A 27,998-nucleotide genomic window follows, 5' to 3' on the forward strand; every position below is an offset into this window, starting at 1 on the left:
TTCGACCAGCATCGGAGTCATTCCTCAATAACTCCGATCTGGAAGCTAGCATTTTACACGACAATTTGCGCTTAGGTACAGTGGTCGAGAGGTTAAGACGCTGGATGCAGGTTCCAGTTCCCTTGTGGAGCGCAGGTTCGAACCCTGTCTGTGCCGAGTTTTTTCGTATGTGTGCTGCAAAAGGGTACTTTTTTTTTATTTTTGGAGCAATATCATACATCGGCTCAATTTTCGAGCCATCCCCTTTATCGCACCACACCTATTGCTATCGCAGTAGTCAATCATGTACGCGAGTGTTTGATGGCATTAGGAATTCCTGTGTCGCCACTTACTAACGCATTTAAGCATGTAAAGTTCAGTATTGATACTCAATATTACGGCGAAATCGACGTGAAGAACGTTAATCAACCTTGCTGTGGTCTTTAAATGACAGGTTGAGTAGAGCTGTCCACGTGACCCAGGAACTGCATTTTGGTGTGGTGTACTCACCAGCACTTTTTTCCCGATCGTCGAGTGAACAACAAATAACTTGCACTCATTATGGTACGTTTACTAAGAGGGTTGCAGACACAGAACCCACAGATGCCTCTCCCTCCGTCAATCCGAACGAATTGAATATTAACATTGTTAGTCTAGATCTGGGTACGTATACTTCGTTTCTTCCACGTGAATACAAACGACTAACATTATAGTGTTGCCGTTAACGACGAATGTCTCACGACTTACAATGACTTGAAGCTTGGTAAAAAGCACAGATACGTTATTTACAAGGTGTCTGACGACAAGACCCAAATTGTTGTCGAGGAAGCTGGCCCTTTGGACGATGGTACCCAAGCCGACTACGAAAAGTTTACTGAAAAGTTACCCGAAAACGAATGCAAGTACGCCGTTTACTTGTTTGAATACGATATCGGTAAGGGTGAAGGCTCCAGATCCAAGTTGGTGTTTTTCACTTGGACTCCCGATACTGCCCCTGTTAGATCTAAGATGATCTACGCTTCCTCTAAGGACGCCCTCAAGTTGGCTCTTAATGGTTTGTCTCTGGACATCCAAGGTACCGACTTTTCCGAGGTTTCGTACGAAACCGTCCTCGAAAAGGTCTCTAGAGGTGCTGGCTCTCATTGATAAATACTTGAATCAACTGAATCATGTCTTTGAATCCTATGCGTAGGCCTACCCACAATGATGTCAATAATTTCCATGAATGACTATAATTGCATGTCGAGCATTCCCTCAAATTACAGTTGCCATAATTTCAAAGAGTGGGATTGTAGCAATTTACTCTACTTAGATCTATATCAGCGGTGTACCCAGTAAATCCCGTATAGCATTGGCGAAATGCTCCGCATAGTTTACTTGAATCGCTTATGTGCGGGTCGAGGCATCAACACTCAACACGCGCACCCACACTACACCGGACCCCAACCATGGGGCGATTACCCCGAGCTACGCTCGAGCAAAAAATCGAGATTCTCGATTTTTACCATGCTCTGAAGAAGCCACAGGCCGATACAGTGGAGCATTGGCGCCACAAAGTTCTGATTCTGACTCTGTCTTTTAGCGAGTGGCTCAAGCACGAGAGCGAGCTTCGAGAACAATACAACGACTCCAGTGTTTACGTGAAGCGATCGCGAAGGAAAATCTGCTTCAAATACGACAAGATCAATGCCGCCATGGATGACGTGGTTCGGAAACGTCTTGCAATGGGCGATCCAATCAACGAGCCCATGCTTCGTGAATATTGGGCGTTATTTGCCCAAAAATATGGTGTTGATGATCCTAAGCGCCTGAAGGAGTACTCGCATGGATGGCTCAACCAATTCAAGAAGCGACATGGCTTGAATCGTAAAGTTATGAGTGGACGTGGTGACAAAAGTAAGAAGAAGAATGGAGAACAGCAGCAAACACAGGCGGAGACATCACAAGAAACGCATTCATTCGATAGTGGTTATAATATGGTCAGTCCACATCGTCATGACGAACCACTAAGACCGCTGCAAGGTTTTGAGATCGGCCCCTCAGTCCCCTCACAGAGATCTCAGCCACTACCTCAAATAAATTCTGGAGTGTTGCACCAAACGCAACTGGCGCTGCTACAAACGGCCATGCCTCCAGCAAATCAAGATTCCCAACCTGCCAGTCTGCAACCTAGTGCTGTTATTGCATCGCTGACACATCAACCTCCAAATTTACATCTGCTTCTGGGACAAGTTGGAAATGCTACACCTTCATCTGCACCAGCACAAAGCAATCAATTCAGACCTCAGCAAGGTCTTAATTTCGCAAATACTTTACTGTTTGCAACGCTGTTCCAACGTCAAGATCCGCGTCATGATCCGCGACATCAGTCTCGACATGAGACGAATCAAGAGCCACGACATGTGCCACGACACGAGACACAACTTGAGCATCATCAAGAATCTCGCCATGAGCTGAATCTGCCAGCAAGAACGGCGTCTCAACAACTGTTGGATTATCGACTACAACTTCGTGTCCAATACGAGAAAGAAAGAGAACAACAGCAACGGGAGCAGATAGATCAACGAGAACATCATGAGCAACGAGAACAACGAGAGCAACGAGAACAGCAAGAGCAACAGGATCAAAGAGAGCAGCGCGATCGAGTACAGCATGATCAGAGGGAACGAGAACGAGAACGAGAACGAGAGCGAGAGCGAGAACGAGAGAGAGAAAGAGAACGAGAACGAGAACGAGAACGAGAAAGAAAACGAGAACAAGATGAATCACAAAATGCTGAATCAAGACATCGCGTTTCATCTCCTACAGTTCAATCCTCAATTCCATATGTGCGACCTCGTCCTTCGCTGTTAGCGGCATTTTCGAGTCCATCTGTTCCACCACCGAGACCAGTACTGCCACCTCCTAACCTATTTGATATCGTTACCACACAACCGACCTCATCCTATGGTGTCTTGGAAACAGGCATGTCATCCAACGACATTGAGCGTTTTATTTACATGTTTGCTGATCGATTTTTTCAAGATCATCAATACGAGTATCCCCAAACTCTCAAGATCTTCCAGGACTTCAAAACTCTGTTTTACAATGAGAGAGTAATAAGTATGCGGTCGAAATATCATCAGAAGCTGCTGATCCCAATACCCGCCACTCAATCACATCAAACAAGGCAACAACTGTTTAGTTCCAATGCGGGACCACCGTTGCTCCAATACCAACAGCATCAACCGGGCATTCAACAGGGACAATCCCAGTATGACGAACTATACACTCGCACGCATCCGCTTGTGGCACCACAGTCTGCTCATTTTCACAAGCCGCCTCCTTTGGACAGAAATCGCCAAATGAGACCAGGCGGTGAATGATCCAATGCGTAAGAATATGACACATAGCTCAACCGGGGTAGCCCAATTCTTTCGAAGTCATAACTCGGTTAGAAATGCACGAAAAGACACAAAAGGTCTCTGCCATTAGCTCTAGGTTACATACTCATTACATCTCGATGTAGTCCAAATACAATTCCGTGTAACTAATCGAGTCTATCAGCTTCCCATTAATCTTGGGTTGCACGGGTAACTTATCGCGACACAACCGAAAGCTGCGCAAACATATGAGAAAGCACCGGAAGTCCAATGTCTCCGGCAGAGTTTATAATTCATACAACCACATCTTTGGTAAAAAGCCCGAAGACAATGAGGATCAGGAAAAGCAAACTCCACACGAGATAGTTGATTTGTTATTTGAAAAACTTTTGAGTGTGGTTGCTCCATTACCACTGGATTACGAGGATGCCCACACGAAACAATTGCTCGAACGAATTGAGGCACAAAAGTTGAAGATTCCATTGAGTTACCATGTACTTTCCACAAACCTGGTACTTCTCAATTCTAGGTTGAGTGGTGTGTTCAACATGATTGATTCAATAGCCCTCTTCCTTCGATGGCATAATCCGTTTTTGACAATAGGAGGACTGTTGGGGGTAACGCTTTTGATATTAAAACCAATACTAATTTGCATTACGCCGTTGTTCTTACTCGTCATCTATGTCTTAGTACCCCTGTACCTTCACATATACCCTCCAGATAACAATTGCGTTCGCAATGGGCTATTGCAGTACAATCCCATCCCTGCATCAATGCCTTTGGAGAAGTACCATATACCTACTCCAGTCCCTCAGTTTAGTCGTGAGTTTCTCGTGAATATGACTGACTTACAGAATAACCAATTGTATTTCGTTACTCTATGGGATGCAATGGTATGGCTTACAAGGGACTATCTATATTTCAAAGATGAGAATGTCAGCACTCTTTTGTTTATTGGAGCCTTTTTTGTATCAATATTGAGCTTGTACGTGGTACCTTACTGCTTTTTTTGGATGGTGGCGCATCCTTCTTTTGTCAAGCTGTGGATCCTTCTCATGTATTGGACCATAATTACTGGTATACACCCACACTTTCGATCGCGGATACTTCAATGGCTATGCAGTGAGGAGACACGCTTGCGATTTCAAGCTCGCACGAACCGAGTGGAACAGGTATTGGAGAACGTGTTGATCGCTCCTAACGCGGAGTTAAACCATGATGTTCGTCAAGTTGAGGTGTTTGAGATACAAGAATTGAACCGAGAAACGCGAACTTGGTCACCTTTGGGCTATTCAAATGTGTTTTTCACACATAACAGTAACTTGCGCCGACTTCATAAAAACCTTGCACAAGAAGAAAATTCTCAAGATGTCAGGGTCGACTTGGGATGTCAAACCAATTTAGAGTCGGTCCTACCACCGATCCACTGGGTGTTCATGGACGACAAATGGGTGCTTGATCTTGATGCCCAAGCTTGGGTTAATGAATACTTTGTGAATGACATGGTCTCTATTGATGATGGAGAAAAATGGGCCTACGACATCGAGATGCCCAATACGATGGTGTACCGAAGGCGAAGGTGGATCAGAACTGTGCGGCGACAAACGTGGGAAGATCGTCGGAAGCATCCTTAGAAAAGAAAACTAAGGGCGTTCCCTACTTCATGAATTCCATAAGATCGAGGCCATGCTGTTGTGTCTCTTGTTTCTTTTGCTCTAACAAGGCCCCTAGACCTCCTTTTCGCCTCTTTGCCCGTTGCTTAGCTTTAGATGTAGTCGTAGACGTCGTAATATTGCTTACGCCGCCCTTATTTCCGGCACTCAGGGTGACGCTTTCCATAGTTAGGTTTCTCTGACATACGGACTCATCGATAATCATATGGCGACAATTGCGGCATCGGACTTGTAGAGTTCTTTTCTTCTTAAAACGGATTCTAATAGTCACATTAAGTCCTGGCACAAGGAGTACACCACACTGATCACAAGTTTTCAAATTTAATGACAGCGGGTAAATAACGTTGTTCGTGGAATTATGCTCGGCCCAAATTCGCAGGTACTGTTGACTCAATTCCGAAGCAGTGGCGGCATGAACTACCCCAAATAGATGTATTGACTCAGATTGGTAAGACTCGAGGTCCGAAGTTTGTGTGAGCAGCATCGCGTGAAAGTGATGCCTAGGGTCATGAAAAGTTTGTTATGGGAACTTGCGAATGAGAAACAAAACTCTATTACACAACTCTTACAGAGCATACCGAGGTATTTCAATACATCTCCTAGAAGTGAATGTTTCAAGTAATGACGACTTGTTGATCACACGACTACTTAACTCGATAGTGATACCAAGTTTAAGCCGATTCGGTGTCTACGATAGCCAATCATAAATTTTCGAAAGTTGCTTACGTTCGAACCTGGCACTATGTGCAGGCCTCATGCACGATATAACTTTCAAAACCATTTTGGAATCACCGTTGGATGAATGACATGGTCAAGCTCGATGAGGACATGGTCAAATTGATAATCCCCAAAAACGTCCATGGCTCGAAAGTGCTAAAGACATGTGTGCGGTGTCGACAGCATAAAACAAAATGTGACGCTTTGATGACGAATCCTTTACCTTGCACTCGTTGTCGAAAGAAAAACGCTACATGTATGTTGGATACAATATCCAAACACTCACAAAGAACCTCGAATGATGTCATTGAAAGACTTACGAGCGATGTCATCGTTCTCAATGATTTGGTCGATCGACTAATTGAGCGCAAAAACACTATGCTTCAAATATTGTCGGAACAAAGCGAGACACGCACAAAATCTGTGGATAGACATGGCCAGACATCGGAAAATACGCCACCAATATCTCAAATCCAACTGGTTTTAGCTCTGCCGATACTGCTGCCTGAGTATGAACTACCAGACCCCGTCTCTCCGAGCTTCTTTTGCACACTGGCCAATAAGTCCACGTCGCAGTTTCTGCTATCATTAGATGAGGTACAAATGCTATTGAAGAACTATGAGACCAACTTCAATCGGTATCTCCCGATTCTTCCCGAGCACTTTTTTAACACCAACTCTTTCACTTTCCACCAAGAGAATGAGTTATTGTTCTGGAGTATAATGCTAACATCATATCTCAATAACCCTATACCAAACCTGGTGGGGAAATATCAGCATCTATCTCAGCATATCCAGCTGTTAGTTGTTGAGACATGCTGGTTACTGACACCTAGACTGGTGTTCACTATAGCAGCCTTGCTAGTACTCACAACTTGGCCACTTCCTAACAACAAGATGAAAATTTCTGACAATCTATCGGTCAAGTACATCTCGGTTATGCGGTCATTGGCTCTTCAATTTGGACTCCACAAGCTTGAGTTCATTCTGGAATTCAGTCACAAGACGAATGTAACCATACTGAAGGAGGAAAGTACGAACGACATTATTCGCGGGCGGATTTACAAGTTCATCAACATCAACTCGAATTACTGGCTTATATTTTTGGGTTTAAGTAACAACAACTACAATGGATTTACCCAGGACTATATTGTCAACAAAGCTTCAACATTAGACTTGAAAAAACCGAATAAGTCGAACCTGGACGTTGACTTGTATATCAACAAACTTTTGAAGATATCCATGATACAACTGAAGTTGAATGCCAATATGAACGACTTGATATGCAATAACGAAAAAGAAGTGAATTTTCTCCACCCATACCAAATCAACGCCCTGAGAATGATCAACATAAAAGCTTTTGAAGTGATTCTTCTGGACTTGTACCGAGACAGTGATCTCCCAGATAGTTGGCAGAGAATGCTTAATGTTTCGCTTGAGTATAGTCGACTTCAAGTTTTCATATATCTGCTAGCTCCATCAGAGCACATTACCTTGAGCGATTACAAGAATTTCATGATAAAAGCCATTCAAGCATGCTTTGGTATATTAGATGGAGTTTTTGAGCTGGATCTTTCATTTCAACAGCTCCCTATACATTATCGTTTTCCAGTTGAGCTTGCGGTGGAGACTTTGTTGCGGGTTTACAAGTCACCACTTCTCGACTCCATCAATGACTACCAGACAATCAAACAGAAATTTCAATCAGCCATCAAGTATATTATGGGGGAAACGAAATGGCTGTTTAATAACCAGCGTTTATCGACAATTTTACGCAAGTTCGATATGGTGGACAACAGATTCATTATGGCTAAGTCATTGTCGTTTTTTCTCATTCATAAAATGAAGAACTACTTGACACTGAGTTTGACCTATGAGATGATTTGGTTCATTTATGAGTATGAAAAGAAGCAGGACTCATGTTCGTACGATTCCATTGACTGGTCTTCGTACGGAATTTTGAGAGATTCAACAATCTACAATTTCATGTCGCGTAATGAATCAATATTTAACTAAAATGATCATCTGAATAAACTGAAATCTACGGCTCCTTTTTAAGCTCGCTTATCGACCCAATTTTGGTTAAGCTTCTTGTTTGCAACAAAAGGCTTCACGCCAACATAAGCAATAAGAATTACGACTATCGTTGCCACTAGCTTTTGCTTGTCAAAACGATATCCAAGTAAATCGAAAGAAGCCAGTGGCTGAGTCAACCCACAAAATATATTCTGCTCGTTAGCATAACAAAATACCAGTGAGGACTCATAATTTGTAGGCTTAATAACAAGTGAGTGGTTAGTTGTAATCACGTTCAAAGGAATCTTGTGATTAAGTACCAGGTAAGAATTTTTCGCAATGACCGGTTCGTATGGAGTCATACCATAGTCACCTAAAATATCCTCTTGTTTCAATTGGCGATTGTCAATGCGTCGACTGTTCAAAATGTATTTCGGAAGTTCCACAAGCTGACCAGTTGCAGTCACAATAATGATCAGTCTGAGTGTAATGCCGTATTTCGTAGTGGTCACCTCGAGGTCAAGGATTCTTTCAGGATAAATGAACAGTTTCGTACTGAAATGTTGAGGGGAAACGTCGAAAGTAAACTCCAGAATTTGTTCATTCTCCGATCTCAGGGAGCCCTTTTCTGAGTCGAAAAGATCAACGACCACAAGCCGCTGTTCAACTTTTGGCGCGATTACAGCATATGAGTAGATGACAAAATTGTCTTTGACAACAACTTTGACGGAGTTGAAGTCAACTTTGTCTTTCGTGTTTGTTTGAGTAAACAACAACTGGCCATTAACTCCATCTAATAAGAACAAAGACATACCTTCCTCACAGCCAGTTATCACGGCAACAACATTTGGATTCAAATACTTGTATAGAAGTCCGCGATCATGAGTGGGTATCCCAACTGTGGCCAGGGCAGCTCCAGAAGCATGCCCACTGACTTTGAGAACTTTGTGCCCTTCAATACCAAATTTCCAAGTTTTCGAATCACGTTTCACGCCCCACACTTCGGATTCATCGTGATCAACGTAGTAATACTCTGCAGTTGAATTACCATAAATTTGATATTTGTCGCCACGCTTAAACACCACTTCGTCGTATACTTGACGTGCATTGTCAAACTTGAACTCATTGTGGTCAATGAGTTCTCCTTCTGAGGTGAACGTCCAGATTTGATTTCTGGATGTGACCATGACATTTCCCTTGCTCACGTAGATACCGTCAGGCATGCTGTCTATAGTATAATGCCAAGCGGGTTTGCCGTCCATCGTAGATATAGCAGTTACCAGATTTGAATGGGAATTTATGTAAACCAACAACTTATCCATCCCTGATTCAATTGGGGTAAAAGCACCTTGACCCCCTCTTTGAAGCTGAGAGATAACAAATTCCCCGAGTTCAGTAAGATGGCGCTTCACCCGATGCACCCATCTACTTAGTAACAACAGACCTGAGGCATCCTCTAGCAAATCATGTTCCTTCTCAAGTGCAGCTTTGCTGGCTGCTCTATCTATAATAATGAATGCCCTTGCAAGTGACGAATTCAATTGAAAGTGGAAGATCATTTTACCCGTTTGAAGTAGGTAAGTACAAATCCTTCCTTCTTCATATACAATCATAACCGGACCGTACGACGACAGAGACACTCCGTAATGCGCATTTTTGGTATCAACCTCGCTGGGAAAATTGATGATCGTCTCTTTGATGGATGAAGGTTCGCCATCCAAAATGAAATCAGTGAGATCATAAACTTTGGCATTATCGCCCCGAAAATCAACTAAATACTCACTTAATTGATGTTCAACAATCAGTACATCACCCTGCGTCGCAATCACATTAACAACCTTACCTTTTTGATCATAGAACTTAGTAACCAGTTTAGCGATACCCACAGCATAATCACCCGTCCCCAAAATGGAATCGATCGCAAGCTTATGCTTATTTCCAACATGGTACCATAATTTATTCGTCAATAGTGACACCCCACGTCCATCAATAATCTCACCCTGAACAGAGACGTCCATGTTTTGGGAAATGTTGCCATTGTCATCAATGACATAACGTTTGCGTGAATCAACATAAAGTTGACCCAGACCATTCATATGCCAGAATGCGAGAGATTTCGCAGTATCTACTGGCAATTTGATAGCATTTCCGTCCTTAAGCACCCACGTAATCCCGCTACTGTCAAGGATCAAAACCTGGTTGTGGAAAAATTGAAGCAATTGTTTTGGTGAACCATTCAAGCGAAATTTGGCCGTCAAGACTCCATTCAGGGATTTGTACATGTATACATAGTCGGAATCAGGAGAGTATACATATAAGTCATTGAAATTGGCCGACAAAAACGTATGGGTGTTCTTTGAATCTCTGAATGGAGACTCCACTTGCCAATCAATGTAATTGTCATTCAGAACGTTGAGTCGAACGACCAGTGTCGAACTAGCCCCAATCATCCCACAATTGTCGACAAATGACATGGAATTCAAATGCCCAATACTTTGGAGAAACAATTCATTCACGAAAGCATTCTCCACCAATACAGCTGCTGCTATTGGTATGAGACTAAGCAAACGTGTTATCAACATGAACCCTTAGATATGAAAAATGCGCGTTGAGTGTTCAACTCGAAATAATGCTCTTATTTCTCGTAAAAGTGATGTCGACCGACCTCATGACCAAAATCTAGGATTGCCGTGAATTTGATACCAAGTTCAAATTATAGATTGTATTTCCTAGTTAAATATTGCAGTTCGTTCTGAGAATTCGCGGTCATGTGTGGATAAATCCTTTCATTACACATCTACAACCTTCTTGCCCAACACCAAATCGGTGAGGAATCAATGAGTGCCGATGAAATATCAGATGACGTTCGGATAACGGAAATTCAATCATTGCAACTGATTTTTGAAGGCGCTACACTTGATGAAGAGTCCTTGACAGGATTAATTAGTATTGAAATTAAGGAGAACTGGACAGTGACAGACGGTACATCCTCCCATGAAGTGACTTATTTTCCTCCTATACAAATGTCATTCACTTTGCCAGATGGATATCCAGACTCGAAGCCACCTGAAATTCATCTCTCGTGTCCTATCTTCACCGAGAGCCAACTTGAGCAATTTCATCACACCCTTGTTTCGATCTGGCAAGACTACAGGGATCAGATTATGTACAGTTGCGTTGATTATCTTCAGCACCAAGTTCAATACAAATTGGGTGAAGTACTTGATCGCCCGTTAAAGCTTACTTCCGATGAGTTTTATCAAGTAGTGGCATTCAACGATGCTGCTGAAAGAAAACGTTTCGAATCATCAGTATTCGAATGTGGTATATGTCAAGACAACCGTATTGGATTAAAATGTACCAAATTTGATTGCAGCCATGTATTTTGCAACCATTGCCTTAACGAGTATTTTACGTCGACAATTGAGGCGGGAGAGGTTGAAAAAGTACGCTGTCCCGACATGGATTGCACCAAAAAATGGACTGACTTGACAACGAAGGAACGAAATTTTGATGAGTTATTGAATTCCAATCTCGACATTCATGCTTTTGTGAATGATATTATCAAACCAGCCATACCATTGACAATGCTTTCGTCTATTTTGAACTCACCTAACGTGGTACACAGATATCAAAGTTTGCGCCGTAAACATCTTTACGAGATGATATCTAGACTCTTACCCAATGCATTGATTGAGTGTCCCCGAGTGGGCTGTGAAGAACAAATTTTGCGTCAAGATCGTAATGATCTTCTTGTTCAATGTCCGAAATGCAATTACGCGTTTTGCTTCAATTGCAGAAAGCTGTGGCATGCCAAATACGTCACATGTAAACCGGTTGAGGGTGGAAAATACGGTGTTCCCATTTCTGACATTGAAACGTATTTAATTTCCGAGAAGGACTCTCATGAACGCAAGGTTTTCCACTCTCGCTATGGGCACACAGTTATGCGAAGAGCTGTGAAGGAATATGAAATGGATCAACTTTTTACAAAGCTAATAGAGAACTCCCCTGACTGCTCCCAATGCCCGAGCTGTGAAATTGTGATACAGAAATCTGACGGTTGCAATTTGATGACTTGTGCCCACTGTGACACGAAATTTTGCTTTTTATGTGGGTTTATTACAGGTGCAAGTCATGATCATTTCGCAGATCCCACCTCGACTTGTTACAGAAAATTATTTCATGGGATGCCAGGTGTTGCAGATTTGGATGACACGTTGGACATTCATTGAGCAATGAAACTAATCTAAAGGACGGGCATATCTAAAGCATTCACGTATCATCCGGCGACGTCGGTATTCAATTTCAATTTGACCACCTTTGAGAGAGCCAGGTGTGTCGTAAAGCCAAGAATCCTGCTCAACGAAGACGGAAACATCCATCTCTCTTTCCCACAATGTATTCTTAGGAGTAAGGTCAATTTCCCAACGATTGGCAAGGCCAAAATCAAACTTCCAGCCATGTGGGGGGTGTACCTTTGCCAAAGTATCAACACCTCTCGGACGTCTTCCTTTGAGTCTAGAAGGATCTTTTCGCTCGTACAAATTGCTGCTGAAGCAAGCAAACTTCCATTCAGTTTCAAGTTCGCTTTTGCTTTGGAGTTCCCAGATTTCGACATATCTTATTTCTGGGGAATCATCGACAATAAGAAGCTCCCGCGTGTAAGCCAAGCGGTCCTTCGGCTCGGTTGACTCATTGTGGTTTATAGTAACCAGACTTGTTTTACTACTTTTCGCGCGTGCCTTCGCTTTTTGAAGCAGCTGAACGTGTTTCTTCATACTTGGATGACACATAATAATCCCAATCCATCCCAGCAGAATAAAAATGGCACGCCAAGGAATAAACTGGCCGAAAAATAACACAACGAAGGTCGCCCCAAACACACCATAGAATACTAAGGTAGATAATTTTTCATCACGAAACTGGAATGCATCTTGCCAATCATCATTCACCTTATCGAGAATGTGTGCTACATCGCTCGTCAAATTTTGAAAATCACGCATATTCATCATAAGCCCGACACCTTTGGCAATCTTTGAACGGTCGGAAGATGATGCCAGCGGTAGTTGAGGCTCAGCGAACTCCTCCTTCCCCAGTGGTATACTTTCTCGAGCATTTTTCATATCGCTGTTATTGGAAGATGTCACTTCATCAAGGTTAAGACGAGTTTTAAACTCAGATTTCTTCTTTTGTATACCGTCCTTCAGTTCATTTTGTTCCTCTTGCTCCATCTCGTCCCATTTATCCTCAATTATGCTCGTTTCATTCTCTTTGGGGTCGAGAATGAAGTTGAAAAGATTCAGTCCTCTTTTCTTGACTTTAATAATCGAAGGACTGTCCATTGGATGACGATAATAGAATGCCGGTATGATGAAAGCCGTTAATAACGTCAACAATGGGAATACAAACACCAAGTGAGGCCACACACATAAAGCAGTATAGAATAACAAGAAGCATATCGTTTTCGCGGGACGTCTCCATGCCAAGATGTGAAGTATACCATACTGAACCTTGAACAATGGCCCAAGTCTCTTGGAGATCTGTCGGAAGTTCCGAGCTATGATTCTGACGGAAAGAGCGGGTTGCTTCTTGCGATCGGGGTCATGAAGGCGTTGTTCAATTTCTCTTCGTTCTGGTGACAGCTCTTCGACACTCAGCGCCACCAAACGCTCGATGACACGGTCAACGAAGTGGCTCAGCATCACGAATTTGTCGTTCGTGTATCTGAGTGACGGTGGATTTTTTGAGTTTGTAGAAGTGGGGATTTCCCCATGTGATTAGTGTAGCACGATTACATAATATGCGTACCGAGAGAGCCCGCATACATTACTTCAGTCTTAACGAACTAGAAAGGTAATACCTATAATGTTTAATTGATACGTGAAGTATGTACACCAACAAGTGTTTTCATGGACCACCCAAGACTCATGAATTTACAACGAGGGGAAATTGACGTCGTTGACTTCGGGCTTCAGGGTGTTAGACTTGGAGTTCTTCTTGCCACCAGTCGACTTCTTACCACCCTTGAAAGACTTCGAGTCATCTCTGGACGATTGGTCAGCGAACACAGCGTCAAAATCCAAGAACTTCTTTTCCTTCTTAGCCTTTTGCTTAGTGGACTTGACAGCAGTAGCGGAAACGAATTCTTCCTGTTGCTTTTCGATCTTTTCAGCGTCGGTCCACTTTTCGGAACCTTCGTTGGCTTCTCTGATAGCCTTCAGACCTTCCAAACCAGATTGCTTAACCTTCAACTCTTCGAAGTACTCAGCAAGCGACTTGCCTTGAGGCTTAGGAGGGGCAGCAGGAGCGGCAGCGTCCTTTTCAATTTCGATTTCAGCGTCCTTGGCGCCTTCGACTTCACCTTCGGCTTGAGCCTTAGTGGATTCACCCCAACCTTGTCTGACCTTCTTCTTCGAGTCGTCGTTCTTTCTAGAGTGCTTGTCGAAAGGCTTCTTTTGGTGCTTAGAGGGAGTCGACGAAGGACCGCCCTTGGTACGGTTAGTGTTCTTGGTACGGGCAGCAGCTTCGTTGCCGGTAGGCTTCTTCTTGTTGTTACGAGCCTTAGCGGGATCAGCAGAGGGAGGAGGCACATCGGCCTTCTTCGACGAGGTACCCTTCTTCACAATTTCCTTGGGGTAAGATCCATCAACGACAGAGGAGTCCTCTACGTCGTTACCCAAAAGGGCGTACAAGTTCTAGGATAAGTTAGTATTGGCGAATCAGCACGAAAAATACCACTGTCAAAGACTTAAGGGAAAACCCATCAGCCCAATGACATCAATTATCATTGTGGTATGACCGGGACATGACACCAGTGGTGTCGTGATCCCCAAAGGCAACATACGATGTTGTCAAACAGCATGAGTGGTGAAAAAAAAACCCTTGGTCGCTGAAAATTTTTGTAGTGAGCACACACCTTACCCTAAAAATGCCTGCAGGTCAACGAGAAAGATGTGTACCTTGAGGTTTGCGAGAGAAGCGCGTTTAAATCAAGTTTCCCTTGATGTTTCATATTATGACATCAACAGTGTGGCTTTGTTCAAAATGTTTACTCTCACATTCTTGATATCGGATAGAGTGCCTAAAACCCTCTACATACTAACAGCGCGCAACTTAAGTCTAAATCCGTAATTGAAAAAGATAAACCTAGAGATGTTGGAAACCTTGTCAGGATAGGCCGTTACTTTTCTCTTTTGGACGGAGAATGCGGTTAAATGTCTTGTGCTGGTATGACTGAGCTATCTCGATAATTCAGTTGGCAGAAGACGTGACTACAAGATTTGAAATGAATACTCTTAGTAACCGGGAGATGCGATCCATCAAATGGAATCTCGACTCGAAAGCAACGTTACCGTCTTCCCTTCACAGAATGTGTGAAGTTTTACTTTGCAAAATAATAGGGGTACCGGCAACGCGTAGATCATGATGAACACATTCAATAGTCACTCCAACGTGGGTCTGTCCACGTCGATGGTGCTGTGTAAAAGCTGTTTCTTGGTAATACCACTTGGGGTGTGAACCCTAAGCACGTGACCATATCTGTCTGAGCGCGACCGGTAGCACTCACAGTTACAAAATTTTTCAATGGCACACATCCTTCAGTTAACGCAATATGTCTGACCAAGAAGTTTTGGTTTTGAGAGGTACTTTGGAAGGCCACAACGGCTGGGTCACTTCGTTGGCCACCACCCCTGCCCACCCCGACTTGCTTCTTTCGGGTTCGAGAGACAAGACCTTGATCACCTGGCAATTGACTGGTGGTGAAGAAAACTACGGTGTTCCCAAGAAGTCGTTCAAGGGCCACGAACACATCGTCCAAGACGTCACCATCTCCGCTGACGGTGCTTACGCTTTGTCGGCCTCGTGGGACAAGACTCTCAGATTGTGGGACCTTGAATCCGGCGAATGCACCAAGAGATTCGTCGGCCACACCGGTGACGTGTTGTCGGTGTCGATCGCCAAGAACTTGAGACAAATCGTCTCGGCCTCGAGAGACAAGACCGTCAAGGTCTGGAACACCATTGGTGAATGTATGGCCACCTTGCCCGGCCACTCCGACTGGGTCTCGGCCGTCAGAATCTCGCCCGCTGACAACGCCTCCACCGTTATCTCGGCTGGTTGGGACAAGACCGTTAAGGTAAGTTTATTCAATTTTCTGCCATGTGATGTTATACATATTTGCTACTTCAGACGATGGCTCGCCAGCCATCGAATGAGACATACCAATATCACCAAGATCTCTGATGGCATTTCTTCATAACGTTTATTTACTAACATTCTAGTCGTGGGACTTGACCAACTACAAGTGCAACGCTGACTTCATCGGCCACACCGGTTACATCTCGTGCATCACTTTGTCGCCCGATGGGTCGTTGTGCGCTTCTGCCGGCAAGGACGGTGTCATCATCTTGTGGGACTTGAACAACAACATCACCTTGTACACCTTGAACGCTAACGCTGAAGTCAGCGCCTTGGCTTTCTCGCCCAACAGATACTGGTTGGCTGCTGCCACCGCCTCGGGCATCAAGATCTTCAAGTTGCAAGAAAGAACCTTGTTGGACGAACTCAAGCCTGAGATTCCCACCGGCCCCAAGGCCAAGGACCCCGAAGCCATCTCGTTGGCTTGGTCTGCTGACGGTCAAAACTTGTTCGCCGGTTACACTGACAACAAGATCAGAGTCTGGCAAGTTATGACCTCGTCTGCTTAAGCGTCGATATTTTTAATAACATGTGACTAATTATTACGAATAAATTCGATTTCAAGCTTGTCGTACTATCGTTACTTATTTTTAATCTTCCATTTCTTCGTCATCGTCGTCTTCTTCAGCGAGTTTCCGCACCTCGGCTAACTTTTCAGCAGGAACGAATTGGTGTCTTTTCGTCTTCGAATCAATGAATGAAATCTCTAATTCATAATCTTTGTCCTTGTTGTCCTCATGAGCTTGACTGATAATCTTAGCAGCAGCTTTAATCGCTTCCTCAACGGTAATCGTTTCATAATCTAACTTTTCGAGTTCAGACTTCGCTGTTTGTCTTCCTTTGCCAGTACCAACTCCCAGGTAACCCCAAAATGTTCCCGATGGCTCGATCATGTAAAGGTGAGGACCATTGTCATCAACACCACCGACAATCAGCACCACACCAAATGGACGCACCGAGTTGTAGCACGTGTAATTCTGAACGTAGATTCCTACACGATCCATGAGGTGAGGAACCAGCACGGGAACCTTATAGATTTGCTTGAAGGATTGGGCTTCGTCTCTCCCGCGATTGACGAAGTGGCGACCATCCGGCAAAAGCCCCGAGTAAACGACACCAATATGACGGTCAATCGTCTGAATTCTTTTGTTTCTTCCAGGAACTAAAAGCTTGGAATTGATGATCTTCTCGACGGCAAGAACAACACCATCCGAGCACTTGATCCCGATACTGGTACCACCGTTCTCCACCGCCTTCATAGCGTACTCCACTTGGAAGTTACGTCCATCCGGTGAAAACACACTGTTAGACAAGTCATACCCCGTACCAATTGAAGTCTAATGGTTAATATACTGAGGATGTCAAAGAGACAGTGTCATAATTGCCCATCGCTGTTACTTACCATAGTGTTGATGAAGAGTCGCCACCCGCGCCGCGAAAATTGGATTACAGCTCTGGGTTTTGGAGCAAAAGATGATGTGCAGAACGAAGGTGATTACTGGTATTAAGAGGATTTTCGACAGACACAGTATATGGCAATACTGTCTGTAATGTAGACTTTCAAATCTAATTCGTTGCGTTAAGGAGCCGCATTCCAACAATGAGTGTGACTTCTACATTTGAAGTTTTTCACCATCTCGAACGATTGGCCATGACTGCCCAGCTTCCTTGGCCCCTACTAGGTGTGGTAATACCGGTCATCATTATAGCGTTTCTTGGCTACGGGTCACATTACATTCTATGGTATAATGAACCAAAAGAAGTGCAATGGTTGCATGAGCTTTGTTTACACACGATTTGGTTGACTTATGCGCTTGCCATTTTCACAGATCCTGGAGAGCCACCAAAAGATTTTCATCCCCAAAGAGGAGAATGGAAACGTTATTGTCAAAGCTGTAAGAGATTCAAGCCGCCGCGTACGCATCATTGTAAAACATGCAAACGATGTGTGCTTGCAATGGACCATCATTGTCCATGGACGTACAATTGTGTGGGGCACAACAATCTTCCTCAATTCCTTCGATTCCTTGTCGCCGTAATCGTCGGTACTAGTAATTTGGCGTATTTGTTGTGGGGAAGACTCAAAACAATTTATGACATGCGCAACGAGCCGGCCTATTTGACCAGCAAGTGGAACATATTTTGGGTTCTAATATTTACCCTCGTAAACATCGCTGTGCTAGCGTCCATTACCCTCTTGTATATTCGATGTTTGTTGAATGTGCTTGCAGGCAAGACCCAAATTGAGGTTTGGGAATGGGATCGTGTTGAGTCTCAATTACTTTCTGAGAGATTTTGGATTCAAGTTCGAAAAAACTATCGGAAGTTATATGGTAAAGAATTGCCTAAGCTTGAATCGTGCCGGTTCCCTCCAAAGCCCGATGACAACGACATAGTCCCCATCAATTTTACCATAGACGATTTGATTTTCCCTTACGACTATGGATATATCAAAAACGTGTACTACTCTTGTGGTGGTATGTGGACGTGGCTTTGGCCGTGGGGAGGGTCCCCCTTAAACGGTTGCCAGTGGCCTCGATCGGATAACTGCGAAGATGATCAATTGAATTTGCCGTGGCCACCTGATGGTGGACATCAAGATCACGTTGCAACAAATGATAAACTGGTCGAGTCTGTGGATTTGTCCATCCCTCAAAACGTTGCTCTTGTGAAAAAGCGGCTCGATCCTCGATTTTCAGCGTCTAGAAGAGTTTGGATTAATGATCAAGGAGAATCACTTCGTGACTATGGTGTGGACATGGATATCGAAGTATCGGACGAGGAGATCACTATATAGGTTGAATCGTCATATAGATGATGGTATTAGTACAAGTTTTGGTGAATTGAATGTGATTTCGCGGTATTTCCTGTTTCTTCAAGCTTACACAGTTTCGACATTCCGAGATTGCGTCTTCTACAAGATGCTTAAGATATGAGGCTTAATCGACGCCACAACAAATATATGAGAATGATTACCTGTACAGCCTGCACAATGCCTCGGGTATAAACACGAATGAAATATTAGAGACCGAACTGGATTGATTTCACTTAGCAATTGAATAATCCTGTTACAACTCCTTTGATTTTCACGCAATATGGCATACTTTTAGCGGCAGATTTGCCACCAGCATGCAGACGTTAGATTCATCACACGTAATCACGTGACATGTAGCAATAGGCTATGTTGAATAATGGTTAAAAAGGGATCGACTAAGCGGTTGGAAACGACAATTGAACATGTCTACTGAAACCCCCACCCTCAGATTGGGATCTACTGCCCCTGACTTTGAAGCCGACACTTCGAACGGCCCCATCAAGTTTCACGATTACATTGGCGACTCGTGGGCCATCTTGTTCTCCCACCCCGATGACTTCACCCCCGTGTGTACCACAGAACTTGGTGCTTTCGCCAAGTTGGAACCCGAGTTTTCCAAGCGCAACACCAAGCTCATTGGCTTGTCGGCTTCGTCTGCTGAAAAACACAGAGCTTGGGCCGTGGACATCGAAGACGTTACTGGTGCCAAGGTGGGTTTCCCCATTATTGCCGACCCCGAAAGAAAGATTGCTCACTTGTATGACATGATTGACTACCAAGACGCCACCAATTTGGACGACAAGGGTGTTCAGCTTACCATTAGATCGGTGTTTATCATCGACCCCCTGAAGAAGATCAGATTGATCATGGCTTACCCTGCGTCCACTGGTAGAAACTCTGCCGAAGTGATCCGGGTGTTGGACTCATTGCAATTGGGAGACAAGAACCGGATTACCACCCCGATCAACTGGGTCAGAGGCGACGACGTCATTGTTCACCCTTCGGTTTCCAATGAAGAGGCCAAGACTCTTTTCCCCAAGTTCCGCATTATCAAGCCCTACTTGAGAATGACCCCCTTGGAAGTGTCTGACCCTTGAATCAAATATTAATGTGTCATGAGTGAAGATTTTTAAACAAATTAGCATTTCGTAGAGTTCACGTACCCTTTTGCGCTAAATACAGAAGGACATTGACTTTTATACTTTAAAGAGTATAGTCAATCTACCGTGTGGTAAGCAGTCAAGAAAAACCAAGCTGGTCTTAATGCAAAATCTCAATTCAAAACGAACCCTACCTCAAAGAGGTTCGATATCTAATAATACAAACAGAATTATAATACAACGAGCGGCGAACTCGCACCAAACGTACTGATGATACGACAAGATGGTCACATCGATGCTCACATCGTGACATCTCCTTCGTCCATCCCGAAGTAATGCTCGTGCTCCTGTTCGTACTGTTGAGGAGGTGTATTGAGCTGATAGCCATCAACAACGTAGCCTTCAACCTCGTTCGAGGGAGACAACTGGAACTGACCAAACTGCTTCGCTTGGGGTGGCGGCAGCGGATTATGAGGGGGGCAAAAGGATTGCGGAGTCAGTGGAAAATATGAAATTTCCTGCGGTTCCATCTTCAACTCTGAAAAGTCCTTATCCTCAAAGCTGGTGATGGCATTACCGTCACTGTCTGTATATTGTCGAAGGATGCCCCAAGGTGTAACCTTGACGATGCCACCCTCAGGATGGTTGTAGATGGGCCACTCCAGGTCCTCCACCTGGCGTTCAATGTACATCCGACTTCTTTTCAGTTCCTCTCCATCTTCTCGTCTTCTTTTGCCGTTATCGCTTTGAGAGAAGGCTTCCATCATACCCTGGGGTAAAAAAGAAAAATCCACTCGTCAAGGGGATCTTCTCAGCGCGTCTTAGAAGTTTTCAGTGCAGGTTTCTCAAGTCATAGACGAGCTTTAGGACAGGGTTTCAAACCACGACCAGCCTCCAATTAATCCCCAAAGGAAAAAAGTCGTGCGAAGCCCAAATAAGGATATCCTACGGCCGGACAATCCCACAGTGATGTCATACAATAAGGTGAACAGCGGGGTAGTGTATGAAACTCAACACCAGATTTAATGCTGGAACATGCTTACCTCTACCACTTATTTTGCGCTGGTAGATAGATTCTGATATGCCACGACGTCAAGAGATCTCAAAAGAGGTAAACAAATGTGAACCCCCATAAACAAATGTGAACCTCACAACACAGAAGAAGTAACCTTCATCAGTTTCCACAACTCAGGGGAAAATAGACACCCACAAACGTTCGGTAACAGCCTCACACATAATTATGATCTTTTAAATATCAGTTATTGGAAAATCATACACTTATAAGATGAGTGAGTGAGTGGGTGAGTAAAAGGAATTTTTGGACCTGCAGGAGCAGCATCCCCGAAATCAACGACTCTCGAAGGTGAAAGTAAAATGCAAAACAAGCCAGGAAAAGCACTGCAAACAATATACTTCGATGTCTTAACATCCCATTCAAATACCATTATTGTTGTTTTGTTTTTCATCTATAACAGGACCGCACGTAGAAGAGGGATTGCAGAATGCGTCCGAGACAAATTGACGACGTTGTGGCAGTGGCAATCATTTCTCATGGGATGTGTTTGACATTGGTTTACGATTCTCCCATGTCTTATTTACGTACCCCGTTCACGTACCCCATCAAGCACTTAGTAGCATCTATGTCCTGCGTAGAGCCACCCGCGAATTATCCAATAGAAATACTTTTCATTCAAAACGCTACACTGTTCAAACCCAAATGTTGAGAGCAAGATCCGTGTTGTCAGCCAGAAGCTTGCCTCGGGTTGCTTCGTTTGTCTCATCGACTAGACAATTTTCTTCAACCGTTGGTGTCAAGGCTGCATCTGAGTCCAATGAACGTCCTCAATTCCAGCTGGCTATGGGTCCCACTCAGCGTTACTCCAACTACGACGCGGGTACTTTTGGCAAGACTACTTTCTCCGAGGTCTTCGATGACGCTGACATGACATTGTAAGTATCTACCGTTCTCAAATTGTCCATCAACCCGTTTACTAACTAAATATAGCTCCAAGTACGACAATCCCAAGAATGTGGAAAAGCAAGGTACCAAAGTCAGACCTTTCACTATCAACTTCGGTCCCCAACATCCTGCTGCTCACGGTGTGTTGCGGTTGATCTTGGAACTTCATGGCGAAGAAATCATTCGTGCCGACCCTCATGTTGGTCTTTTGCACAGAGGTACTGAAAAGTTGATCGAAACTAAAACCTACATGCAAGCCCTTCCTTACTTTGACCGTTTAGACTACGTTTCTATGATGACCAACGAATTAGTCTTTGCCCTTGCAGTTGAAAAATTGTTGAACGTCGAAGTTCCTCTCAGAGCCAAGTACATTCGTACCTTGTTTGGTGAAATTACTCGTATCCTTAACCACTGCATGTCTGTTTTGTCGCACATTATGGACGTTGGTGGTTTAACGCCTTTCCTTTGGGGTTTCGAAGAGAGAGAAAAATTGATGGAATTTTACGAAAGAGTGTCGGGTGCTCGTTTGCACAGTGCTTATGTTAGACCAGGTGGGGTTTCTCAAGATATCCCTTCGGGTTTGCTTGACGACATTTACCAATGGGCTACTCAATTCGGTGACAGAATTGATGAAGTTGAAGAATTGGTCACCGATAACCGTATCTGGAAGGACAGAACTATCGGTGTTGGTGTCGTCACTGCCGAAGATGCATTGAACTATTCGTTGTCAGGGGTGATGTTGAGAGGGTCTGGCATTCCTTTTGATATCAGAAAGTCGCAACCTTACGACGCTTACGACTTGGTTGACTTTGATGTCGCTGTCGGTCAAAACGGTGATTGCTACGATCGTTATCTTATCAGAATGGTCGAATTCCGCCAATCCTTGAGAATTATCCACCAGTGCATCAACGACATGCCTGAAGGTGCTGTGAAGGTTGAGGATTACAAGATTTCACCTCCCCCCAGAGGCTTCATGAAGGAAGATATGGAAGCTCTCATCCACCACTTCTTGTTGTTCACTAAGGGTTATGCTGTTCCTCAAGGGGAAACTTACACTGCGATTGAAGCTCCCAAGGGTGAGATGGGTGTTTATGTGGTTTCTGACGGCTCTGAAAGACCTTATAGATGCAAGATCAGAGCCCCTGGTTTTGCTCACTTGGGTGCCTTTGACCATATCGCCAGAGGGAATTTGTTGGCTGACGCGGTAGCCATCATCGGTACTATGGACTTGGTGTTTGGGGAAGTTGACCGTTAATGCATTTATAATACAATATAGAAAATTCAGATTACGAATCGTGGATGAACCTTGTCGATATTTATCGAATTCATACATTGTGAAAATTAGATTATGCGAAAGTCATACAATACGAGAGTATAAGGCATTCCACAGAAGGTTCATTTGCTTAGACCCAATTCACGGGCGACTTCAACACTTGCACCAATTTGTCTTCTTCCAGACCTGGTTCGGGGTGGTGGTCATACACCCAACTAGCTGTAGCCGGCAAAGACATAAGAATCGATTCTACTCGCGAACCAGGTGTTTGCAAACCAAACTGCGTCCCGCGATCCAATACGAGATTGAATTCGACGTAACGACCACGTCTAATTTGTTGCCATTGCTTCTGCTCCTCGGTGAAGGGAGTGTTCATACGCTTCTCAACAAGGGGTATATACGCCGGTAAGAATGCGTCAAAACACAGCTCAATGATGTGTAGAATTTCATCAGCCGGCTTAGTGTCGAAATCGTCAAAGAAAATCCCTCCAATCCCTCTAGTTTCTCCGCGGTGCTTGATGAAGAAATACTCGTCACACCACTTTTTGTAGGCAGGGTAAAGAGTGGTGTCGTATTTGTCCAAGGCAAGCTTGTGTTGAAGATGGAAATTCTTTGCGTCTTCCTCATACAAGTATGAGGGTGTCAAGTCAGCTCCACCACCGAACCACCAAGCGGTGATTTCCTTAGTTTTTGGGTCAGACGTTTCAAAGTAGCGGTAGTTCAAATGAGTAGTTGGAGCATGCGGATTTGTGGGGTGTATGACAAGCGAAAGCCCACAAGCAAAAAAGTCTACCAGACCATCCTCTGAGCCTTTAAGATTGCGGTGATCAGCCTTCATTCTGTTAACAGCCTGAGGGGGCAATTTACCGTGCACCACAGAGATGTTGACCCCCCCCTTCTCAAACGTCTTACCGTCTTGCAATACCATCAGTTGGCCCCCACCTCCGTCATTGCCTCTCACCCAAGTATCAGTTCTAAATTCTGCAGTGTCGAGGGCAGCTATAGCTTCAGTGATTTGTTTTTGCTTCAACCGGACCAATGCTTCCATCCGATGACGGATGGGAATGCTGGTATCATGTATCAGTTCGGGGCCACAAGCAGTCTTCATGGTTGACATGTGTGATTTTTCAACCTGTTGCCAGCCTACGCAAATACCGCTCCCATCTGTGCGAGTTTATATGCAAAATTTTGATGCAGTTTTTCATTGTAGCGCGCGATTAATGGGGTGAGAATGAACGTGTCGTATGATTTGAACATGAGTGCTTTATGCTAATGGTACGTCGTAAAATCTTTTGCCAATCAAATTAGCCGCTATACCAACCATAATGGTATCGTGCTAAAGGATGTATCTATGACTATGCGGGTCGTCTTATGCTGATGAACGTGTTGGAGTTCCACGTTCCGGCTGCCATCCATTTCTTCCTCTAAGGAGGATGGTTCAACCCATAAGAGCATGCCAGAGGAAGTAGAAACCACCGGTAGCACCGCCAAACATGAGAAGTTTTGGCATTATTTTTGAGTCATTTTGAGGTGGCCGGTGAGATTGAAACATGTGGGGATTCGTTTGAAAGCTGCCGTTCTCACGTGGCTTCGGGATTACCGATTCTGTGCCATTAGCTTGCATCGTTCTCACATGATGTAGTAAGTACTTAATAGCCATCTCTTCATCAAGAGCTTTGCCATCCGTGGAGATCGTTTGCAATAGCCGTTTTTGCTCTTCCGCTGATAAAGCTTTATCGATAATGCGTTTTTCGAATTTGAGATTGTTCTTAAGATGGGTATCATAATCGAAATGTGGAACGTCATAACGATCGCTATAATCTGTCCGACTTCCATGAAATGTAGAATTGTTCACATCGCGTTGGGAGTTATGATATCGGATTTTATGACGTTTGGTGTTGAGTCCAGAGCTCGAATAGCTATATCCACTTTTGGAATAGTATTTAGCTTCGCCATAATATTTGTTATTCCATTCTCGTTTGGCGTGGTTTGCAATCTGAACACCTGCGACTCTTAATTGGGAGTCGTACAGTTTTTTCTTTTTGATATCTTTGAGAGTATCGTAGGCCGTCACCATCTCCAAGTATTTGGAAGCATTTTCTTCCTTCTCATCTTCACTTAAGTGCCCATTCAAATCAGGATGATGCTTTTTTGAAAGTTGTTTGAACTTGACTTTGATTTCCTTGATTGTGGCATTTGTAGGGAGGTCGAGAATTTGATAATAGTTAGGTTGTGAGGTAGAATATCTCCGAGCTATACTTCTCAAGCCGGGACAAAGCATTTCTCAAGGTAATCCACCCCTTATCAACGGAAGTGCGCCCCTTTTAGTAGATGTCTGTGCGTTCACTGGTGAAATGTAGTTACAGTGCGAAGTCAGCTGTCAGTGCCTACGATAATGACGCGCTTTTATGTAGATTAAAATGAACCACCAAAGAATTCAAAATTCTGTATTTAGCTTAAATTTTGAATGCATTTGGATAAAAAATAGCAGGTTGACACGAGCACATCTTGGCGACTTGCCTTGGGGTAATCTGGCATGATTGAATCGACTCATCAGCGAGAACCATGTATGCAGACTTCGGCGAGTACACTAGCCAGTGGTGATCACGGACTTGACCCAATACGATTGCTGGCTCACCGGTTGATATCACTTCAACACTCCTTGCTTGATCGACAGGAATAACATGGTGGGTTTTATTAAGATTGGCAGCAACTGTTGTTAAATCGACGTTGAAGTTGGGCAGTTTATAAATTTTCAATGATTCGATCGACTTGAAGTACTGCAAAAGTAGTTGAGATGTTTCTTCCAGCATTGTTCGATGAATCACCGGTAAATATATAGCAAAATTGCCGAACATACTCAAGTACTCCTGAAGCTTGGAATGTCGTTGAAATAAGGCGATACCTGTTTCCTGAACGTGAGTTGATTTTATCAATTTCAACACGTATTGAGAAAACCTCACTTCCAAGTTCAGTGATTGAGCCAGCTGCACAACGGAATATATTGACTCCTGCGCTACTGGTTGAAGATATGACTGGATCTGTTGGGTTCCTAGTGATAGACTCGTTTGTAGATATCGAAAAACTTCTTCCTGTGTGAAAGCCTCAACCCTATAGTACGGTCCATTTGAAGTTGCCCGTGATCGAGGTCGCAAGTAGAAATACCCTCCACCAACCTTTAAAAATATCCCCACTAAGTTGGCTTCAAACGAAAATGGCTCAGAATGTATTGCCATCGAAATACCTTCGAAAAAGCGTAGCAATTGTTCACGAACAATTGCCAACGCTAACTCAGGTGCAGCTGGCGCATGCCCTTCATAGACTTTCAGCAAACAATACCTGTCAACTTCTTCAAAAGTATCAGTTGAAGTATTACAAAAGACTTCTTTTACAACAACTTTAATTGCTCGAAGCACAATTTGTAGATATATGGTCTCCAGTGGAAAATGAAGAATGCCCTTTGACCCCATAACATATGGAAACATATGTTTGATGTATACGTTCTCATGAAGACTTTCAGACACTTTGGGCACGATCTTGGCTTTATAATAATTCTTGTTGAAGATCATGTCAAGACCATGCCATAGGCTGAGCGCCAGCCCTTCACGGAGCAATGCTACGCCCCTTTCCATGCTCAAAGCCTGAATCATCAGTTCTAAGTAACCATGCCTTATCACCGAGTCTGGGGGGCGTGACCATGGATCAGACAGATAAAACAAGTCCAATAGCAAGGGAAGGTCTTGTGGAGAGAGTTGGGATATGAGTGCCAATGATGGTGTGTCGAGCTGTTTCATTATCCAAAACTTCCGATGAGACAGCTCTAAGATTTGCTCAAGTCCAGTTGTCTGTGGATTCAAATGGAAGCGGGACCATGTTAATCCCCAACATCGACGGCAAACAGTATCCCAATGTGAAGCCAATATCCGCTCTAGTTGCTTGCAAACTGACCGTAGTCTCAAAAGGTCGCCATATTCGAGATATATGGCAAGGTGGAAGAAAATATCATCTGGGAGCTCAGTTATCATCCAGTCGCATCGAATGCGCACACTTACTTCATCATAGTACGATGGGTAAGAGATCGAGTGAAGCTGATCACGGCAACAAGAAAAAGTTCCGAGTTGCTCATGGGGTGATTGAGCCAGGGTATTCTGGAGTCTATGCTACCTGCCTCAAAAATAAGGAGGGTCAGTGTCGTAAAGAGTTGCTAGCACTTTTTCAAGAGAAAGCTGAAGAGTATTTCGACATGTCTCAAGTGGAAGGGGAAGGGGAGGACGATGACGACGAGAGTCTTTCAATCGAAGACAAAATCAAAAGGGAAGTCAATGAACTCAATCAGACAACTACTGTTACCAAGAAGGAACCGTTGAAACCGATTAACTTGGATTGCATGTGTCTTGTTTTCATCAAAACTAGAAAACCAATTGACCCCGAGCGATTAGTTTACGGCATTGTCAAAGAGCTTGCGGAGACCAAGGTCAAACGCACTCGAGTTACTAATAAGTTACTTCCAGTCACATACACCGTTTCGGCGTCAATTGACCAGTTAAAATTGCTTGCCGAGAAAGTTTTGAAACCTCACTTCCATTCAGGAGAAGACCAAAAGCCTGTCAAGTATGCCATCCAGGTTGACCGGCGAAATTTCAATACAATCGCCCGTGAAGATGTCATCAAGACTGTAGCTAGTTGTATTGACAAAGCAACATATGGACATGAAGTGGAATTGAAGAAATACGAAAAACTTATTTTGGTAAATTGCTACAAAAACAGCATAGGAATGTCTGTTGTTGACGATTGGTTGAAGTATGACAAGTATAACTTGCAACAAATCTACGAAAAAGGTTTGGATATGTCTCAAGATTCCAGTCGAGTTAGTTCAGAACCGGCGAAGCTGAAGTGATATG

The 27,998-nt window shown here is 43.8% G+C and overlaps 18 protein-coding genes across 18 annotated transcripts; 10 read left to right on the forward strand and 8 right to left on the reverse strand. All coding sequences in view use genetic code 12, as the record gives it.

Moving 5' to 3' along the window:
* COF1 (cofilin) lies at positions 1–1,125 on the forward strand (the record flags this gene model as incomplete). Its single annotated transcript, XM_034155450.1, has 1 exon — positions 756–1,125. A coding segment is annotated over one exon (370 nt), but the record flags the coding sequence as incomplete, so codon positions are not given.
* Positions 1,126–1,427: 302 nt separating this feature from the next.
* Positions 1,428–3,344, forward strand: DIURU_002764 (uncharacterized protein; the record flags this gene model as incomplete). Its single annotated transcript, XM_034155451.1, has 1 exon — positions 1,428–3,344. The coding sequence occupies one exon, from the start codon at positions 1,428–1,430 to the stop codon at positions 3,342–3,344; it is 1,917 nt and encodes a 638-aa protein (XP_034012295.1).
* A 245-nt stretch (positions 3,345–3,589) lies between these two features.
* On the forward strand, positions 3,590–4,975 carry DIURU_002765 (uncharacterized protein; the record flags this gene model as incomplete). The annotated part of the gene is made up of 1 exon (XM_034155452.1): positions 3,590–4,975. The coding sequence occupies one exon, from the start codon at positions 3,590–3,592 to the stop codon at positions 4,973–4,975; it is 1,386 nt and encodes a 461-aa protein (XP_034012296.1).
* An 837-nt stretch (positions 4,976–5,812) lies between these two features.
* On the forward strand, positions 5,813–7,747 carry SEF2 (Sef2p; the record flags this gene model as incomplete). The annotated part of the gene is made up of 1 exon (XM_034155453.1): positions 5,813–7,747. The coding sequence occupies one exon, from the start codon at positions 5,813–5,815 to the stop codon at positions 7,745–7,747; it is 1,935 nt and encodes a 644-aa protein (XP_034012297.1).
* A 38-nt stretch (positions 7,748–7,785) lies between these two features.
* Positions 7,786–10,329, reverse strand: DIURU_002767 (uncharacterized protein; the record flags this gene model as incomplete). Its single annotated transcript, XM_034155454.1, has 1 exon — positions 7,786–10,329. One exon carries the CDS (start codon positions 10,327–10,329, stop codon positions 7,786–7,788), a length of 2,544 nt encoding a protein of 847 aa, XP_034012298.1.
* Positions 10,330–10,584: 255 nt separating this feature from the next.
* DIURU_002768 (RBR-type E3 ubiquitin transferase) lies at positions 10,585–11,982 on the forward strand (the record flags this gene model as incomplete). Its single annotated transcript, XM_034155455.1, has 1 exon — positions 10,585–11,982. One exon carries the CDS (start codon positions 10,585–10,587, stop codon positions 11,980–11,982), a length of 1,398 nt encoding a protein of 465 aa, XP_034012299.1.
* Positions 11,983–11,991: 9 nt separating this feature from the next.
* On the reverse strand, positions 11,992–13,452 carry DIURU_002769 (uncharacterized protein; the record flags this gene model as incomplete). Its single annotated transcript, XM_034155456.1, has 1 exon — positions 11,992–13,452. One exon carries the CDS (start codon positions 13,450–13,452, stop codon positions 11,992–11,994), a length of 1,461 nt encoding a protein of 486 aa, XP_034012300.1.
* Positions 13,453–13,683: 231 nt separating this feature from the next.
* Positions 13,684–14,612, reverse strand: DIURU_002770 (uncharacterized protein; the record flags this gene model as incomplete). The annotated part of the gene is made up of 2 exons (XM_034155458.1): positions 13,684–14,445; positions 14,595–14,612. 2 exons carry the CDS (start codon positions 14,610–14,612, stop codon positions 13,684–13,686), a joined length of 780 nt encoding a protein of 259 aa, XP_034012301.1.
* A 750-nt stretch (positions 14,613–15,362) lies between these two features.
* Positions 15,363–16,458, forward strand: ASC1 (40S ribosomal protein RACK1; the record flags this gene model as incomplete). The annotated part of the gene is made up of 2 exons (XM_034155459.1): positions 15,363–15,887; positions 16,033–16,458. 2 exons carry the CDS (start codon positions 15,363–15,365, stop codon positions 16,456–16,458), a joined length of 951 nt encoding a protein of 316 aa, XP_034012302.1.
* Positions 16,459–16,539: 81 nt separating this feature from the next.
* Positions 16,540–17,208, reverse strand: PRE10 (proteasome core particle subunit alpha 7; the record flags this gene model as incomplete). The annotated part of the gene is made up of 1 exon (XM_034155460.1): positions 16,540–17,208. One exon carries the CDS (start codon positions 17,206–17,208, stop codon positions 16,540–16,542), a length of 669 nt encoding a protein of 222 aa, XP_034012303.1.
* An 839-nt stretch (positions 17,209–18,047) lies between these two features.
* DIURU_002773 (palmitoyltransferase) lies at positions 18,048–18,746 on the forward strand (the record flags this gene model as incomplete). The annotated part of the gene is made up of 1 exon (XM_034155461.1): positions 18,048–18,746. The coding sequence occupies one exon, from the start codon at positions 18,048–18,050 to the stop codon at positions 18,744–18,746; it is 699 nt and encodes a 232-aa protein (XP_034012304.1).
* A 440-nt stretch (positions 18,747–19,186) lies between these two features.
* DIURU_002774 (peroxiredoxin) lies at positions 19,187–19,861 on the forward strand (the record flags this gene model as incomplete). The annotated part of the gene is made up of 1 exon (XM_034155462.1): positions 19,187–19,861. The coding sequence occupies one exon, from the start codon at positions 19,187–19,189 to the stop codon at positions 19,859–19,861; it is 675 nt and encodes a 224-aa protein (XP_034012305.1).
* A 302-nt stretch (positions 19,862–20,163) lies between these two features.
* Positions 20,164–20,631, reverse strand: DIURU_002775 (uncharacterized protein; the record flags this gene model as incomplete). The annotated part of the gene is made up of 1 exon (XM_034155463.1): positions 20,164–20,631. The coding sequence occupies one exon, from the start codon at positions 20,629–20,631 to the stop codon at positions 20,164–20,166; it is 468 nt and encodes a 155-aa protein (XP_034012306.1).
* A 950-nt stretch (positions 20,632–21,581) lies between these two features.
* On the forward strand, positions 21,582–23,079 carry NUC2 (Nuc2p; the record flags this gene model as incomplete). Its single annotated transcript, XM_034155464.1, has 2 exons — positions 21,582–21,691; positions 21,870–23,079. The coding sequence occupies 2 exons, from the start codon at positions 21,582–21,584 to the stop codon at positions 23,077–23,079; spliced, it is 1,320 nt and encodes a 439-aa protein (XP_034012307.1).
* A 148-nt stretch (positions 23,080–23,227) lies between these two features.
* Positions 23,228–24,145, reverse strand: HEM13 (coproporphyrinogen oxidase; the record flags this gene model as incomplete). The annotated part of the gene is made up of 1 exon (XM_034155465.1): positions 23,228–24,145. One exon carries the CDS (start codon positions 24,143–24,145, stop codon positions 23,228–23,230), a length of 918 nt encoding a protein of 305 aa, XP_034012308.1.
* A 390-nt stretch (positions 24,146–24,535) lies between these two features.
* DIURU_002778 (uncharacterized protein) lies at positions 24,536–25,378 on the reverse strand (the record flags this gene model as incomplete). Its single annotated transcript, XM_034155466.1, has 1 exon — positions 24,536–25,378. The coding sequence occupies one exon, from the start codon at positions 25,376–25,378 to the stop codon at positions 24,536–24,538; it is 843 nt and encodes a 280-aa protein (XP_034012309.1).
* Positions 25,379–25,553: 175 nt separating this feature from the next.
* Positions 25,554–26,891, reverse strand: DIURU_002779 (uncharacterized protein; the record flags this gene model as incomplete). The annotated part of the gene is made up of 1 exon (XM_034155467.1): positions 25,554–26,891. One exon carries the CDS (start codon positions 26,889–26,891, stop codon positions 25,554–25,556), a length of 1,338 nt encoding a protein of 445 aa, XP_034012310.1.
* A 272-nt stretch (positions 26,892–27,163) lies between these two features.
* Positions 27,164–27,994, forward strand: DIURU_002780 (putative tRNA acetyltransferase; the record flags this gene model as incomplete). The annotated part of the gene is made up of 1 exon (XM_034155469.1): positions 27,164–27,994. The coding sequence occupies one exon, from the start codon at positions 27,164–27,166 to the stop codon at positions 27,992–27,994; it is 831 nt and encodes a 276-aa protein (XP_034012311.1).
* Between the last annotated feature and the right edge of the window lie 4 nt (positions 27,995–27,998).

The sequence above is a fragment of the Diutina rugosa genome, assembly GCF_008704595.1.
Source record: "Diutina rugosa strain CBS 613 chromosome Unknown scaffold7_size311281, whole genome shotgun sequence".
Classification (NCBI taxonomy): Eukaryota; Fungi; Ascomycota; class Pichiomycetes; order Serinales; family Debaryomycetaceae; genus Diutina; species Diutina rugosa.